At 42.8% G+C, this 18,267-nt stretch overlaps 1 protein-coding gene across 3 annotated transcripts in view; it reads right to left on the reverse strand.

Annotated features, from left to right (window-relative positions):
- USP13 (ubiquitin specific peptidase 13) overlaps positions 1 to 18,267 on the reverse strand; it is a 103,571-nt gene that overhangs the window by 62,035 nt on the left and 23,269 nt on the right. For all 3 annotated transcript variants that reach the window (XM_087725201.1, XM_087725203.1, XM_087725202.1), the window contains exons 2-3: positions 17,945 to 18,070; positions 5,678 to 5,738 (exon numbers count right to left, since the gene is read on the reverse strand). In XM_087725201.1, coding sequence (XP_087581327.1) covers positions 5,678 to 5,738; positions 17,945 to 18,070 — 187 coding nt within the window. The remainder of the gene's footprint in view (positions 1 to 5,677; positions 5,739 to 17,944; positions 18,071 to 18,267) is intronic.

Consider the following 18,267-nt stretch of genomic DNA (forward strand, 5'->3'; position numbering starts at 1 on the left):
TGCAGCCTAAGATCATTAGCTCCCTACTTGGGGTGGGGATGAAGTCTTGTGTAGCAATTTGAACTTTATGATTCATCTTATTAAAAATTCTTACATTGCTAAATATGGCACAGCTCATTCTAGTCACAGACCTGAAATAAACGCTTTGCAGAATAAAAATGAAATAAGCCAAAGAGGGGTCCCTGTAAACATGTTACTAGTCATACTGTAATCATTTTCTAAACAAATCTTGCTTCAATTTGAACGCAGCCCTGAACCAAATAGGTGGGAATTTTAACCGCTGAAATTCGGAGTTAAGTCTGATACTCAGATTATACCTCTGATTTTCTCATCAAATCTAATCTGTCGATCTACAAAGTGAACAGAGACAAGCAAAGCCCACAGAAGCAACATATTCAAAATAATATTGATGTGAATTCAAGTTTCGGATGAAACAGAATGCCGGCCAGGCCTGCACCAGGCCTCCCAGGGAATCTATCACCATGATGTATAGTACTTAACCCATGCAATAGCTTAATGACCTCAGCTGGGAGAGCCAGGATCTGGTCATTGAGTGAGTCAGTCATGTGGGCACCTCTCTTAATAACAGTTACAAATTATAACCCGAATTCCAGGCTCAATTGTGGTCATAAATTGAGAACTTACTTGTAGATCTCTGTGCTTGGTTAAGGGGAGCTGGGGGAAAAGCAAGATGTCTGTCACATATTTTCTCCTAAGCAGGGGGAGTTTCTGTGAAATATTGGATGATGGCAATTTGGTCTAGTGGTTAAGGCACCAAGCTATAAAGCAGGAGACTACGAGTTCTGTCTTAGGCATAAAAGCTGACCGTGTGACTTGGGCCAATCACCAGGAGACTGGGAGTTCTAGTCCACCTTAGGCATAAAAGCTGGCTGAGTGACTTTGAGTGAGTCACCAGGAGATTGTGAGTTCTAGTCCCACCTTAGGCATGAAAGCCAGCCGGGTGACTTGGGCCAGTCTCACTGTCTTAGCACATGGTCTCTGACCAGGGGTGGTATTCATTTACCTTCGCTACCGGTTCACAAATGTGAGCACACGTGTGCTCGATTCGCTCACAGACGCCACCTTCTGTGCATGCGCAGGACCTTCCGCCCATGCACAAAGCATCAAAAATGGGACGGGATGATGTCTGGGTGGGTGGGCGGAGCCTCTCACCACCAGCACTACTGGTTTGCTCGGACTGAGCTGAATAGGATCACTGTCTCCGAATCAGGGGAACAAACTAGTCAGTCAATTCCACAAGGTCAGGCAACTGAAGAAACAACATTCAGTTGACCCCTCCCCAAAAAACAGATCCTACATTTGTGAGAAAACATTAGGGGGGAGGAGGAAAACTAGATGGTGCAGCATTTAAAGACCAGGTCCTTCCTAGGAGTTCTGAGAAGGTACAGAAGGACAGTGAGTGAAGCAACCACAGATTGCTCACGGCAGCTAGTCAACTATGTCTCTCTGCATGGGTTCAAACAGTGGTGGGATTCAAATAATTTAATAACCAGTTATCTGCCCTAATGGCCAGCTGGGTAGGGGTGGCTTGGTGGTCATGTGACTGGGTGGGTGTGGCCAATTCAATATCACTCAGGTCAATGGGCGCTTCGCCTTAGCTGTTACAATGTAATAAGGGTTAACCGGAGAGGCTGTTTCTGTAAGCAGGGTGATAAAGATTAGGCTAAAAACAACACCAGAATGTTTCCTTCCTGCCTGCCTTCCTTACAGGGTCTGCCCTGTGAAGTGGGAAAAAAAACAAAATGATATTTCTTCCAACAACCGGTTCTCCGAACTGCTTAGAAAGTAAACAACCGGTTCTACTGAATAGTATTTAGTATTTTAGTATTTTATTTTGATTTATAGGCCGCCCTTTTCCCTGAGGGGACTCAGGGCGGCTTACAATCATTAGGGAGGGGGTACAATTCAAAACAAACAATATGTGAACAAAATAAATAAAGTAATAAAAACACAACTTGCATTCAACATTCAACACTCGGGTGGGGCAAATTAGAGACTTATCCCCAGGCCTGTTGGGATAGCCAGGTCTTAAGGGCTGCGCGGAAGGCCTGGACGGTGGTGAGGGTGCGTATCTCGATGGGGAGATCGTTCCACAGGGTCGGAGCTGCAACGGAAAAGGCTCTCCTCTGTGTAGTCGCCAGTCGACATTGACTGGCGGATGGGATTCGGAGGAGGCCCAGTCTGTGCGATCTTATCGGTCGGAGGGAGGTAATCAGCAGAAGGCGGTCTCTCAAGTACTCAGATCCACTACCATGAAGGGCTTTAAAGATGGTCAACAGCACCCTGAAGCGCACCCGGAGATCAACAGGTAGCCAGTGCAGCTCGCGGAGGATGGGTGTTATGTGGGCGAACCGCGGTGTGCCCACTATCACTCGCGCGGCCGCATTCTGAACTAGCTGCAGCCGCCGGATGCACTTCAAGGGCAGCCCCATGTAGAGCACATTGCAGTATTCCAGGTGCGAACCGGCTGAATCCCACCACTGGGTTCAAAGATGCTTGACTCCAGACCATGATTATGATATGTCTGTGGAGGTTCTCATTCACGAGATCATAATTGTTCCAAAGGTGCTTTTTATTTTAAAGGCAACTGATTTTTCTTTTAAGATGTTTTGCTTCTCATCTAAGAAGCCTCTGCACTTTGATCCAAAGAAGCTTGTTGGATGAGAAGCAAACCATCTTAAAGAAAAAAAGAAAACGTCCCACTGCCTTTAAAATAAAAGCACCTTTGGAACATGAATGGGATAGGACACCAATTCACCCAAATTAAGCGCCTGAAAAATGGTAGCCACACATCTTCCACCAGGCAGGCCACATGAGCTGCATTTTCTGCACCTAGAATTTAAACAAAAGCTCTCAAAGTGGCCATTCTACTGTCATTTTTAATATGACCAAAGAGGTTCATTATTATTAATTAGAGCTGCCCACTCTCGCAGACTCTTAAAACATATTACAGACGCTCATTCTATGAAACCCATGGAGAATAAGCACATTAATTGCATTACATTAATCATACTCAACTACATTAATTATACTCATATCAACCTTAGTTCAAGAGAGCTTGCATTTCGGCATTATTTCTCTCTGGGTCTGAAGAACATTTCCCAGACCTATTCGAAGGAAACAATTCTCAATGAAGTGCAAGAATTGTGTGCTTTAATTTCCAGCCATGCACTATCAAGAAGAACACTTCATCATGACATCCACCACCGCCGAGGACACTATCCGGAAGCTGCACTGCCTATTTGCCACCCATGGCATCCTGAACACTGTGGTGTCCGATAATGGTGCTCAATTCACAGCCGGTGCTTTCCAAGAGTTCCTGGTGGACCCTGGCATCCGCCACGCCCTCACTGCGCCCTACCATCCAGCCTGTAATGGCTGAGCAGAGTACGTAGTCTGCTCGGTCAAAGAGGCCTTGGGTTGAATGGGTCATGATGGTTGGCCGGACAAGGTCATGGCCTACCTCCTGGGCCAGCATTCCACCCCCTGCCCCATCTCCCACAAAAACCCTGCGAAGCTGTTGATGGGCCACTGCCTATGGACTACCCTGGACCGTTTGCATCCCCAATACGTCACTCCGCCTTCTGAGGGCATAGGGGGGGCATCCTAAAGTTTTCCGGGATGGGGATTTAGTTTACGCAAGAAACTACACTGGGGATCCGAGGTGGGTGCCTGCCGCCACCAACCATCTGAGGCCTTCCCTGAGTCAGGCCTTACCTATGATACTGCCACCTGCTGGCCACCATCCTGCTACCAGCCTCAAGCCGAGCCACCAATGTTTTTGGACTTACCTTTTCAGCTGCCGCCGCATGTCAGAGAGGATCCTCCTGATGTCACCTGGAGCTCCACTCCCCTGGGGGAGGAGCTACCATGGGCATGTCCTGCCTCTTCACCGGCAGCACTGATACTTCGGTGTTCTGGGCGGGTCCGACGCCAGCCAACCTATTTACGTGACTACACTTGCGCCACATCCGCGCATGCGCTACAGCCACCCTATTCCTCCCCGGAGGTCAAACACAACCCTGATGCAGCCCTCAAGGAAATTGAGTTTGACATCTCTGAGCTAGGATTAAATACCGTATTTTTTGGAGTATAAGACGCACCTTTTCCCCAAAAAAGGAGGGTGAAAACCTGGGGGCATCTTATACACTGAATACAGCATTTGTGACCTCCCAAAACCCTGTCCCCTACGCAAAAATGGAAGTGCAGAGGCTTTGGGAGGCCTGCAAAGTGCTCCTGGGGACTGGGGAGAGCAAAAATGAGCAAAAAATGAGCCATTTCACAAAAAACAAGGCATGCAGAGGCTTTGGGAGGCCTGCAGAATTCAAAAACTTTTTTTAAAATTTACCTCTTCAAAATCTTGGTGCGTCTTATATTCCAGTGCATCTTATACTCTGAAAAATACGGTATTTCCAAACAAGTGTAAAAGCAAAAATAATGGATTTGTTTACCAAACGGATCTGGGTTCTTACTTCTTAAAAGTCTGGCTTTGAATCCCCTGCCTATTTGTGATGCTAAATTAGAGTTTGCCACCTCTTTTTTTCTTTTTTTGAAAGTCCACCTTTAACAGCTTCACAGCAAGCAGAATCCCTTCACAGTGAGATAGCCGTCATATAAATTTAATTAATAAATAAATTCTACACTGAAGCTGAGTAGGTATGGATCATATTTTGTTTTGCTTAATTCACTTTTCAACCCTTAACATTACAACATAATCTTCATAAATGGGATGAAAAAAATTGAGGGGGGAGAGAGACAGAGACAGACACACAGAGAGAAAGAGACAGAGACAGAGACAGAGACAGAGAAAGAAAGAAGAAAGAAGGAAAGAAAGAAGAAAGAAGAAAGAAAGAAAGAAAGAAAGAAAGAAAGAAAGAAAGAAAGAAAGAAAGAAAGAGGATGTGACAGAACATAAAATGCACAATTACTTCAGCTGATCCCTAAAGCTCAAAACATGCCATAACTTTCCATAAAATTTTTCACCCAGTTCCCTTCTTCTCAGGGATCTCATTGCTTCTTTATCTCTTAAAAAGCCAGAGGAAACTTTCAATTAAAAAGGGTCATAACCAAAAGAGATAATTTGCAAGCGCATATATGCACATATAGTGACCTCTACCAAGTTACACCCTGCTAATTTTAGAAAAGCAAATGTGGGTTATAAACACCGCATTTAATCCCAGCAAAAGCCACCGAATTCTTAGCATTGAGAAAGATAGGAAACGTGCTATCGATTTATTCAGAACAAAGGGCTTGGGTTCAACAAGCAAAGACCAACTCAAGAGCCAGGAATTAGTTCCTCTGTCTTTCTGTGGGATTTTCAGCAACACAAAGAAAGGATTCATGATTGAGTTTACTAAGCCATGCAAAGTGTTTGTAGGGTACATCAAGGGGGAGGGGGGAAACAGACAGTACATAAATCCCAAAGAAATTGTCAACGCAATGGGGGAAACCCCTCCACAGGACTGCAGTTTATAAAGTGGTATTTAAAAATATTTTTAAAAAATTATATATATTTAAATTTTTACAAAATTTAAACGCCTCCCCCATCAGCTATAGAATTTGCACTTAAACCGGTGTGAATCAATGCTCAAAAACATAAAAATGCATGCACCTAGGTTAGTCAGAGGAAGGATGTGAAAACAGCTCTTTACAGTACCTAAAAATAGCTTGGTGTTTCTCCTTTTTGGTAAAGCTCCACCAGATGCCCCTGTTACCTTCTGAAAAGAAAGAAAGAAAGAAAAAATAGATAAAAAAGAAGAGGAAGAGAAGGAAGAGGAAGAAGAAAGTTTTTTTAAAAAAATCTTTTGTTGCTACAAAGTCCCCCCTCCTTCCCATATACATTCATAAAAAATTAGGAACCTCACATGAAAGCAGTCTGCATTGATACTCAGGTGTAAAATGGACACTATTATTTCCAGTAACTAGAAATTGATTCTATTGCACCACAGAGAGTTGTCATAAAAGCAGATTCAAAACAGCAGCAAATAATAGAATCACTAGTTAATTATTGCACATTGTTGATAGCTTAGTCATGGCACACAGATGCTAAGACCTAACAGGGATTTAAAAGAAAGTATTCCAACAGGTGCAGATTCAATCTTTCCTGAAAAGGTAGCCTTGTCTTTCTTTTACTTACCAGCTTTTTAAAGAAAGCTTTCATCCTGCTTATAAGTTCAGCCTTCTCCAACCCAGTTGTCCTCTAAATACATGGACTTCAACAGTCAGAATTCCACAGAAAACAAACCCCTTGTTAAAAATGATGCATGCAAATTCCACGCTTTTGAAGGACATCATATTGCAGAAAGTTGTTCTACTCAATCTAGATTCGTCCCCAAACAGAAAAATCAAGTGCCACTAATGCTCTATTCTATTCTATTCTATTCATATATAAATGGCTGTGTGTCTGTGAGTATGTTCTGTGTGCATAACTCTGGAATGTCTCAATCAATTTTAACCAAACTTGGTACACAGATGACTTACTCTCTGCAAACAAATACTGTGGGGGTAAAACACCCCTAACACCTCTTGGTGTGTGTATGTGTTCTGTTAAGATACAGCCTGTTGTGCTTTAAAACGGCTTCTACCGTACTGCCCTAAAATGGCTTCTACTGTACAGCGCTGTAGAGCCAAGGTGGCGCAGTGGTTAAAAGCAGCACTGCAGGCTACTGCTAGATCAGCAGGTCAGCGGTTCAAATCTCACCGGCTCAGGGTTGACTCAGCCTTCCATCCTTCCGAGGTGGGTAAAATGAGGACCCAGATTGTTGGGGGCAATATGCTGACTCTCTGTAAACTGCTTAGAGAGGCCTGAAAGGCCTATGAAGCGGTATATAAGTCTACTGCTATTGCTATTGCTATTGCTATTGCTGTAGAGTTGTCATGGTAATGGCTTCACAGTACTCAACAAGGAAGCTCCCTCTGGTAAGAGGGAAAATCCAACATTAGAAATTGTGGCAACGTTCATGGAAGGAAGGTTGGGTTAAACAAATACACGGGCAGCGCAGGGTTATCGGCTAGCATATTATAAAATATGATTGTTGGTCATATGTTTCATTCATGTGAAGGCACAGAGAGCATTTACATCATGCACCAACCTTTCTCAAATCCATGTTGGCTCAGAATGATAAACTTTGCAATTCAATACATTAAAAGAACATCAGGTTGAAGAAGACTGCTAAAGACTTCGTAGCTGATTTAATAATTTCCTTTCCCCCTCCCCTCTTAAGAAATCATGGGCTCAACGTATCCTGCCACCATCACAAAAATGCAATGAGAAGTGCACACATTTCAACAAACACTGGTCATCACCATGCTTTCAATGGGAGTATGACAAATAATAATGGGTTAAAAAAATGGGTAGAATTGATATGCTTCCCCTCTCCTGATGGACCCTTCTCTAGCCTGGATACTCCAGATAAGCAGGGGGTCATAGAAGATCTCCAAGGTCCCTTCCAACTCTGTTTTTCTGTTATTCAGTTGGGATTACTTTGAGCATACTGACATTGTATTCCATCACACCTGGGCAGGACTAACATAGAGAAGGCTATCTTGAAACATAAAATTTGGATCTTAAACTCCAAAAAATATCATCGCTTTTTGGAATATATATATATAGCCTGTGGCCTAATTGCTAAGATCTCTGCCTAGTATGCCTAGTGTGCAATATAGCCCAGGTTCAAATCCCAGTAAGGGTATGGCTAGCTGATGAGAGCTAAATAGCTTGAAATAGATCTATACTAGTCTCCCTTTATTTATTTATCAGCACAAATAAAAAAACACAAATATAACAAAGGCAACAGTAAAAATATTGGGTTTCTGTCGTGATGGACTCTTGTGACGAGCCGAAGGACAGATGATGGAAGCAGTTAGCTTCCTCCCATAATTGGGGCTTACCAGGGGTTGTAAAAAATCATATATATATATATATATAGATAGATAGATAGATAGATAGATAGATAGATAGATAGATAGATAGATAGATAGATAGATATAGATATAGATATAGATATAGATATAGATATAGATATAGATATAGATATAGATATAGATATAGATATAGATATAGATATAGATATAGATATAGATATAGATATAGATATAGATATAGATATAGATATAGATATAGATATAGATAAATAATCTAGATAGATGATAGATAGATAGATAGATAGATAGATAGATAGATAGATAGATAGATAGATCATAACTTATAATTATATAATTATAATATAAAAAACGGTTGCAGGAACTATGTCTACTTTAATGAAAAGAAGGACTAGGGGAGATATGATAGCAGTGTTCCAATATCTCAGGGGTTGCCACAAAGAAGAAGGAGTCAAACTATTCTCCAAGGCACCTGAGGGTAGAACAAGAAGCAATGGGTGGAAACTAATCAAGGAGAGAAGCAACTTAGAACTGAGGAGAAATTTCCTGAGAGTTAGAACAATTAATCAGTGGAACAGCTTGCCTCCAGAAATTGTGAATGCTCCAACACTGGAAGTCTTTAAGAAGATGTTGGATGGCCATTTGTCTGAAACGGTACAGGGTTTCCTGCCTAGGCAGGGGGTTGGACTAGAAGACCTCCAAGGTCCCTTCCAACTCTGCTATTGTATTGTATTGTATTGTATTGTATTGTATTGTATTGTATTGTATTGTATTGTATTGTATTGTATTGTATTGTATTGTATTGTATTGTATTGTATTGTATTGTATTGTATTGTAAGTAAACAAGCCCAAAAATTTAGCCTCCTTTTTTTCAATTGTTTTGGAGGTTAAAGGAAGCTTAAAAACCTTTCTATTACCTAAAATATTCAGAGTGCTAAAAAAAACACCATGCAAAACTTGTTGCAGCCAGCCAGGAAATTAAATAAATGATTTGTCTGAAACGGTATAAGGTTTCCTGCCTAGGAAGGGGGTTGGACTAGAAGACCTCCAAGGTCCCTTCCAACTCTGCTATTGTATTGATTATAAATTAAGTCTAAAGTAGACTGCAATCACAACTGCTTAACTAAATAGAGAAAGCCTAGCTAATAAGTATTGCAAACAATTAAATCAAATACTGAATGGATAAATAAGAACAACTGGAAATTATGGAAAATAGATACTGATACTGTTCCTTGGTCACAAGGTGATCACATGACCTCACTGCGACCGTCATAAGTACGAGTCAATTGGCAAGCACCCTAATATAAATCCTGTGTTACAAGGGTCATAAGTGTAAGAAACGGCCATGAGTCCTTTGTTTCAGTGCCATTGTAACGTTGAACAGTCATTAAGTGAATTGTTGCAAACCGAGGACTACTTGTATACAGAATGCCTTCATCTGCATTGGTGCGTCTACTCAATAACAGAAGAACACAAAGCTGTAAAAGTCGAATCGTCTTTGATCCAATACAAACAGTAAATATTGTACATTAGCTTCTGTGGTCAAGTGCCTGACAAGTTTATATGTACCCAGTAATGTTGTAAACCTACTAATGTTGTAAACAATCCTCAAGCCAAACCCCCTGGTACATAACTTCAATAGTTTTCTACAACTTGCTGGAAAGATTTCCAAGAAACCGGAAAGGACATGGCTGGATTCTAAAGTTACCACTGTAAATTAAAATTAGTATTATCTTCGTTTCCAAAAATACAGCACTGTAACCAGCCAATAATGCAATCCTAGGCTGCATTAACAGAAGGATACAATCAAGATCCCACGAAGCTCTAGTATTGCTTTACAAAGCCTTAGTAAGTAAGACCACACTTGAAAAACTGCATCCACTTCTGGTCACTACAATAGAAAAATGATGTTGAGACTCCGGAAAAGAGTAGAGAAGAGCAACAAGAATGATTAGGGGGCTGGGAGCTAAAACACGCGAAGAACGGTTACAGGAATTAAGTCTGGTGAAAAGAAGGACTAGGGGAGACATGACAATGGGGAACCAATATTTGAGAGGCTCCTACAAAGACAAGGCGGGGTCAAAGTATTCTCCAAAGCACCAAGACAAGAACCAGTGGATGGATGGAAACTAACCAAGGAGGGAAGTCACCTAGAAGTAAGGAGAAATAATTTCCTAGCGGTGAGAGCAATGAACCAATGGAACAATTTGCCTTCAGAAGTTCTGGATCTTCCATCATCTGAGAATTTCAAAAAAGAAACTGGACAACTATTTATCTGAAATGGTATAGGGCAGTGATGGCTTTTTTTGTGCAATGCCCAAAGCGCGCATAGCACTCGCGTGCACCTGCACCCATAATGCAATGCGTGCGCACACCCGCCCCGTCCCCTCGTGCATGCACCCCGCCTCCCCAACCATTTTTGGCTTCCAGGTTGATGCAGGTGGCTTTCCAGGCCCAAAATGGGGCGCTGGGGGGCGCTGCGTACACATACCCCCCCGTGTCCTATTTTGAGCCTGGAAGGCCTCCTGCACCAACCTGGAAGCCAAAACGGCATGGGAGTGCTGTACGAGGCCCCAAAATGCAATGCGAGCGCCCCCACGCATGCACTCACGTGCCTCCCAACATGCGCCCTGACATGTGTGCGGCAGAGACCCGAAGACCAGTTGGCCAGCGGGAGGCATGTGTGCATGTGTGGTGGAATGGGCTGGGGCAACGGTTGATGCGCCCTCAGAGAGCATTCTGCGCGCCACAAGTTTGCCATCACAGATATTGGGTCTCCTGATCGAGTAGGAGGTTGGACTAGAAAACCTCTAAGGTTCTTTCCAACTCTATTATATTTCTAAGTGCCCCTGAAGTGCTCTTTCTCTGGTAATTTCCAGAAAGTTCAAGGAATCTACCTCCTAGAAAGAAAATCCAAATCATGCACAAGATTTTTGCACTGCACAATATGTAACTGTGTGTGTGTTGTGATTCCCTCCACCTATCTATTAAAGCTCCAGATTCTGGCAGATACAATCTTTCCTTTTTTTTTTAACTTCCCAGAGCGATTGGTAAGTGCTTTGCTACAAAACCATCGAAGCAATTTTTTATAACGCAAAGTTGGGTAACAACAGCCGCTGGCGCCAGCTGCTACAAAGCTGATCCTTGCAGGGAAGTTATTTCTAACGCAATTACAAAACGCTTGCAAGGATTCGAAACTCTACTTAGCAAGAAGAATTCAATAGAAATGTCAAAACAGGTAATAAAATACTCCGTTATCTACCCAAGCATGCCCTAAACAGCATTATATTTTATTCAATGAGGGCCGCCACAGCAGAATAAATCAAACATGTAAAAGAGCTGAGACTTCTTGTCATAAACCGTGAATTGCCAAAAACTTAGAATGCGGCATTTCTGGAGGAGATGATGCTCACCAAACCGAAAAGGGGGGGGGGGGAAATCACAGAACAATTCTGCCTTTTTTGTCCCTTTCACACATTTTCTCTCCTAACAAAAGTTGACAAGACAAAGCAGTAAGGAAATGTATGAATAAAACCAGAGACCTGCATGATTAATCTGGAAGCATTTATAAAATAGCAGAAAGTAAGCTGAGATGATTAATAAGTGTATTTTTCACCCGAGCCATCAATTTGTTTATTTGAATCCAGCCTTTATTATTTTTACAAATAACTCCAAAGCAGCCAACACATTCCTCCTCTGATTTTCCTCCCAACAACAATCCTACATGGTGTCTATTATGGGTTATCCCAAAGGTGGCTTTTCAAGAGACAACCGGACTTCCTTTGTTTTTCCTTGAAGACGTTTTGCTTCTTATCAGTGGTGGGTTCCGGATCCCGGTGCAATCGGTATGGTGCATTGGGGCTAGGCATCCACCATATGAAGGTGCGCAGCGCGCATGCATGCACACACAGTGCCCGCATGCATACTTACTGCCTGTGACACTCCTCGACCTCTCCGTGATGCTCCAACTGCAGTGTAGAAGCCTCTTGTTCATCTTCTGTTTGGTTCCACCACAAAACCGTGGACGACAAAATCGCAGTCGACAAAAGCGCGCATTTGACGTCATCACAGCGCGACGAAAACATCGTGCTGTGATCGAAAAATGTAAAAATAAAGCGAAAACCTTACCCTAACCCCCCCAAACCTAACCTTAAACCTAACCCTAAACCTAACCCTTAACCTAACCCTAAATCTAACCCTAAACCTAACCCTTAACCTTACGCTAACCCTTAACCTAACGCTAAACGTAACCCTAACGCTCTAAACCTAACCCTAACCCTTAACCTAACCCTAACCCTAACCCTAAACCTAACCCTTACCTTTATGTGAATCGGATTTGGATTTGGATTTGGATTTGTTTATTATTTATAGGCTTGCTTTAATTTTATTTTTATTTCAATTTTTAATTTTTTTTTGTCGCGCTGTGATGATGTCAAATGCGCGCTTTCGTCGATCGCGCTTTTGTGGACCGCGATTTTGACGGGTCACGCTTCTGTTTTTGCATCCATTTTTCATTCGTTCATTGGGAGTAAATCCTTCTAATATATTTCATACAAGACCCCCTTCCTTTTCACTGAAGTTAGTTCTATTTTAATTTGTTTCACTTCCCCCCCTCCTTTTTTTCCAAGATCTACTTTTGACAGGACCAAAAACTGCCCCGTCCTGTATTCAGAACCTTTTATTGACCTGTTTTCCATGACTAATTCTTTCATGATTGTTTTGCCAGGAACAATTAAATTGTGCCCTTCTCCTGGGTTTTTGAAAAGCTATAAAGGATCTTTTATAGCTTTTAGACTGGCTTTGGGATTTGATGTGTTATAAAGTTCTTTTCCTGCAGGAGAATATGAGTCCTTCAAAATAGCCCAGATAAAATAAGATGCACAAGTATGAATATAGCTCTGTCATTATTGTAAAACTACACTATTAGAATCTTGCAAGGTTGAAAGAAGTTATTCTCTTCTTTTATTCTCCAGAAAACTAGGGTGGGTTCTTTCCACAATGCCTCTTGTGCCTCTTTTCTTTCTATGGACTCGGAAATCTTTTTTATTGCTTATTGACCAGTTTGGTTCTTCCTCCTCCCAGTGGTGGGTTCCGGATCCCATTGTAACCAGTACAGTGCAACGGGGCTTGGTGTCCACTACATGAATGCGCATAGAGCGCACATGCATACTTACTGCCCGTGACACTCTGTGATGCTTCCATGACGTTCCAGCTGCTTGGCGGAGCGCTGCACAGGTGCCGTATGCTCCGTGCGTGTGAGCCGCGAAAACCTCAAATACCGGTAAGGAGCGCGGGCAGGCAGGTGGGCCCTCCAGAGCACCGTACCAGAATGGTACCTGGTGCTTCCGGCAGGCACTGGTACGCCCGTACAGGGCATACTGGTCATAACCCACCACTGGTCTTTCCCATATACCCATGATAGCAAACCTATGGGACGTGTGCTGGAAGTGACCCATAGAGCCATCTCTCTGGGAACGCAAGCCATCACCTGTTGCTCTTCCGGGTTCCGGCGTGCCAGCCATCTGGTTTTCATGTGTGTGGGAGCATCAAAAACCACAAGAGCAGTCACCCAGTTCTTCCAAAATAGAATTAATATCAAGTAATAAAAGTCCTTGTTGAAATAAAGAAGACTTTAATCCATAGGTTAAAAAATAAAAATAAAAAAATAGAAGAAAAACTGATCCGTTCTCTTTAAAAAAAAAGTTATGAGCACTTCAATCCACAAAGTAAAATTAAACACACTATCAAAAGCAATCAAATATAGGTTAATTTCGCTGCTTATTTTCTTCTGCTTTTGGATTTAATTTAACTTTTTAAAAAAATTAGGCAGTCTTTTCCAAAAAAATAAAGTTTCCTCACCAGATGGACACACTTTCTCTTTCCACTTCCCTTCCGTTCCAGAGCCATCCCAACTTCATCAGCCTGGGGCTGGACGTTTTGTCGCCAGCTTGAAGAACTTCTCTTGGATCGATCTGGGACTTTGTGGTGTCCCTGAGACCAGCAAGACTTATTCTTCCTGTTCACCATCTCTACCGGATGGTTTAGGTCCGATTGGACCACCCAGCGGCAAAAGTACCAGCAGCAGTCTCGGAGCATCAAGACCACACATCCGTATCGTCGCGATGTTGGCTCCTCCTCCCGCCCAGTTCTTCTGATTTCCAGTGTGTGCATGCGCACCATCCACCTAGTCTTCCGGTTTCTGGTGCACATGCACAGGCGAAGACCAGCTGGCTGGTGCACATGAGCATGCCGGAAACCGGAGGATCATTTTCCCAGCCCGCACATGTGCACCGGGAGGCTGCTCTTCTGGTTTCTGGCATGCACCCACGTTACCGAAAAGGTTCGCCAACTCCGCCATATACCATCAGAGTTTATGAATTGTTGCTAAAGGTGTTTGGAATATTTTGAAATATTTTGGAACTTATCTCTATCAATGTAGTATGTATAGATGCTGCACAGAATCTGCTATGACCAGAGTGGCTTAGAATGTATTAATAATTTATTGAAACTAATAAATAATGATTAAATAATCAGACAAGATCAGCTCATCACAAGCTCACATCATCTCCATTCAAACCTCTTACAATCTCCTCTAAATGCTTTTTTGTAAGATAGGGAAGATATGGACTAGGTCACACCCTTATCCATGCCAAATGTTGCATTTCCTTCTAACAGTGTTGATAGTTACTCAACAACAGTGTTGAGCCGAGGTGGCACAGTGGTTAGAGTGCAGTACTGCAGGCCACTTCAGCTGACTGCTATCTGCAGTTCAGTGGTTCAAATCTCACCGGCTCAAGGTTGACTCAGACTTCCATCCTTCTGAGGTGGGTGAAATGAGGACCCAGACTATGGGGGCAATATGCTGACTCTGTAAACTGCTTAGAGAGGGCTGAAAGCCCTATGAAGCGGTATATAAGTCTAACTGCTAACTAACTAACTAACTAGTAGAGTTTGGACACATTTCCCGTGTACTATAAGCAGAAGTAAAATCATGTTTTATCCCCAGGAATCTTCACATTATCTTATGCTACCGTTTCTCCCTTCCCTTATTTCCTTCGTTCCTTTCAGTCAGAATTGACTCCTGGAAACCATTTCAACCAGTTTTCTTAGCAAGATTTCAAAAATGGTTTGCCACTACCTTCTTTCTAGGACTGAGAGGGAACGATTGGCCCAAGATCATCGAGCTGGCTTCGTACCTAAGGTACGACTAGAACTCAAGGCCTCCTGTCCCAAAGGTGCTTTTTCAGGAGGCAACTGGACTTTCTTGTTTTTTCTTTGAAGATGTTTTGCTTCTCATCCAAGAAGCTTCTTCAGCTCTGACAGGACAGTGGGGAATGGAAGGATTTATATTCCTTGTAGACAGCTGGTCATTTGCATCCTTTTAGAGGGTCATTGAGGCCACTTGTATTTAGGTATTTTAGGTATTTATTGGGATTTATATGCCGCCCTTTTCCCTGAGGGGACTCAGGGCGGCTTACAACCACAAGGAAGGGGAGGTGCAAGGTCAAAACAAAACAATATGTGAACAACAGAAAAGTAATAAAAACCCAACTTTCATTCAACAGTCAAACACTCGGGCGGGTAATTAGGAGCCTATCCCCAGGCCTGCTGGGAGAGCCAGATCTTGAGGGCTGCGCGGAAGGTCTGGATAGTGGTGAGGGTGCGGATCTCCATGGGGAGCTCGTTCCACAGGGTCGGGGCAGCAACAGAAAAGGCTCTCCTCCGCGTGGTCGCCAGTCGGTATTGACTGGCGGATGGGATTCGGAGGAGGCCCAGTCTGTGCGATCTAATTGGTCGATTTAGGGAGGTAATCGGCAGAAGGCGGTCTCTCAACAACCTACACTTGTAGGTTTATCTGTGTCCTTGGAGGTTATGTGTTCAAAGAAAAAACAAAAGAATCCAGTTGCCTCCTGAAAAAGGACCTTTGGGACAACCATGACCTGGATGACTGAGAATCTCTATAGATTCATGGTCTCCTGGTTTATATTCTGGTGTCTTAATCACTACCTACTACATCAAGCTGGCTCTCCTATGCTACCCAGAACATATACCATATTTTTTGGCGCATAAGATGCATCTGGTTTCCCCCTAAAAGTGGGTGGAAATTTAGGTGACCGAATACGGGCATTTTTGGCCTCCTGAACTCTCCATGTGTTGCGTTTTCACCCTCCCTGGCCCCTAGAAGGACTCTGCAAGCCAAAAAAGAGGACATTTTTGGTGAAAACGGGCCCTTTTTTTTGCGAAAACAGAATGTGCAGAGCACTACAGAGTGCTTCTGGGGGCCGGGGAGGCCGAAAACACGATGCACAGAGGCCAAAAACTATTTTTTCTTGTTTTCCCCCTGTAAATTTAGGTGCGTCTTATAATCCGGTGTGTTTTATAGTCAAAAAAATATGGTAATATAGATGCCACTTTGCAAGCCACAGTAGTGTTCCCAGCTACGACAAATATGCATGATTCAGTTAGAAAACCTCAAGTCTGATTTAGAGAAAGATCTGTGTGTGCTTTGTCTACATTAGGCAACCGTTGCTCTCCAAAGATTTCAGTCAGACCTGCATTTATTGTTTCAGTAGCAGTGAACATTTTTATGGCTAGCCTGATTATCCATCCTTCCTTCCTTACATCTGGATTTAGGATCAGCAATATCAGGCCTAAGTCCTAGTAAATTTCAATTTTGACACCAGTGAAATATGCCATCATATATAAGTTAATACATCCTTAAATGATACATCTTAAATGCATCGATCCTTAACTGATAGATAAACATAAGGAGAGATATACAGCAGTCTTAAATCACGTTTTAGTTCCATCTTCCTTTTACTTATACCCTTTGTAATGAAGCAATCATGGATGCTCCTCATAAATACAGATAGAATGACATGAAAAATGTAGGAAATACTATTCCAAGAGTAAGAGCTTGACTCCCTCAAGGACCTCGGAGTACTCATCTCAAATGATCTAAGTGCCAGAGCTCACTGTAACAGCATTGCCAAAAAGCCACTAAGAGTTGTAAACCTAATCCCGAGTAGCTTCTTCTCCGGTAATATTGAACTGCAAACTAGGGCCATGGTGGCAAACCTACAGACCATGGTATTCAAAGTGGGATCTAAACAATCCCAAATAGAGATGAATCATAGACTGGAGTGGAGTGGAGTGGAATGGAGTGGGTTGGGGTGGGATGGGATGGGATGGGATGGGATAGAATGGAATGGAATGGAATAGGATAAAATAGAATAGAATAGAATAAACAGAACAGAACTCTTTATTGTGATTAGACACGGTTCCACCACAAAACCGCAGTAGACTAAAGCACGCTCGACAAAAGTGCGTACCTGACGTCATCACAGCGTGACGAAAACATCACGCTGTGAGCGGTAAAGTTAAAATTAACACGAAAACCTTACCCTAACCCCCCCAAACCTAACCCCAAACCTAACCCTAAACCTAACCCTAAACCTAACCCTTAACCTAACGCTAAACCTAACGCTAACCCTTAACCTAACCCTAACCCTAACCCTAACCCTAACGCTTAACATAACCCTAAACCTAACCCTAACCCTTAACCTAACCCTAACCCTAAACCTAACCCTTACCTTTACGTGAATCGGCTTGCTTTAAAAGCGCTTTTTAAAATCTCTGCGGTTGTATTTGTCGCGCTGCTGATGACGTCAGGTACGCGCTTTAATCGGGCGCACTTTAGTGGACCGCGGTTTTGTCGTGCCACGATTAGACACACAAGGGATTTGTCTTTGGTGCATGTGCTCTCAGTATGCGTAAAAGACTCATCATTGCCAATCCCCCTAGGATCAAGTTCCTCTATATCTACAAAACCAAGGAACACTCTACAATTCAGACCACATATTGATGAAGCTTCCATTACAGAGATTTGAAGAGAGGTCTTGGAAGCAGAATGTCCTCAATAGGTATTTATGAACTGCACAACTTTATAATGCCAGTCATCAAATCACATTGTCAAATATAAATGCTAAAGTAGCAATTTTTGAAGCAGACCTTCTGAAGTCTGGGATAGAGAATCACTTACCTCTCTCACGTGCCGCTTGATATGCAAGTATACACACTGCCCTGTCTTGCGATAGTGCCTTTCTACGTGTTCCCTTCCGAATCCCAGGAAAGTATTCATGCAAACATAAAGGCCTCCTTCTGAATCCTGCAGAGAAAGATAGAAAATTATTTAGGGCACATTTGGGGCACTTGACAGAATTCTTCAACATGGTGAGAGATATGAGCCGAGGTGGCGCAGTGGTTAGAGTGCAGTACTGCAGGCCACTTTAGCTGACTGTGATCTGCATTTCAGCGGTTCAAATCTCACCGGCTCAAGGTCGACTCAGCCTTCCATCCTTCCGA

Source organism: Thamnophis sirtalis, unplaced genomic scaffold (assembly GCF_051295495.1).
Source record: "Thamnophis sirtalis isolate CommonGarterSnake01/CBP01778 unplaced genomic scaffold, rThaSir2_p1.2 scaffold_11, whole genome shotgun sequence".
In the NCBI taxonomy this organism is placed as follows: domain Eukaryota; kingdom Metazoa; phylum Chordata; class Lepidosauria; order Squamata; family Natricidae; genus Thamnophis; species Thamnophis sirtalis.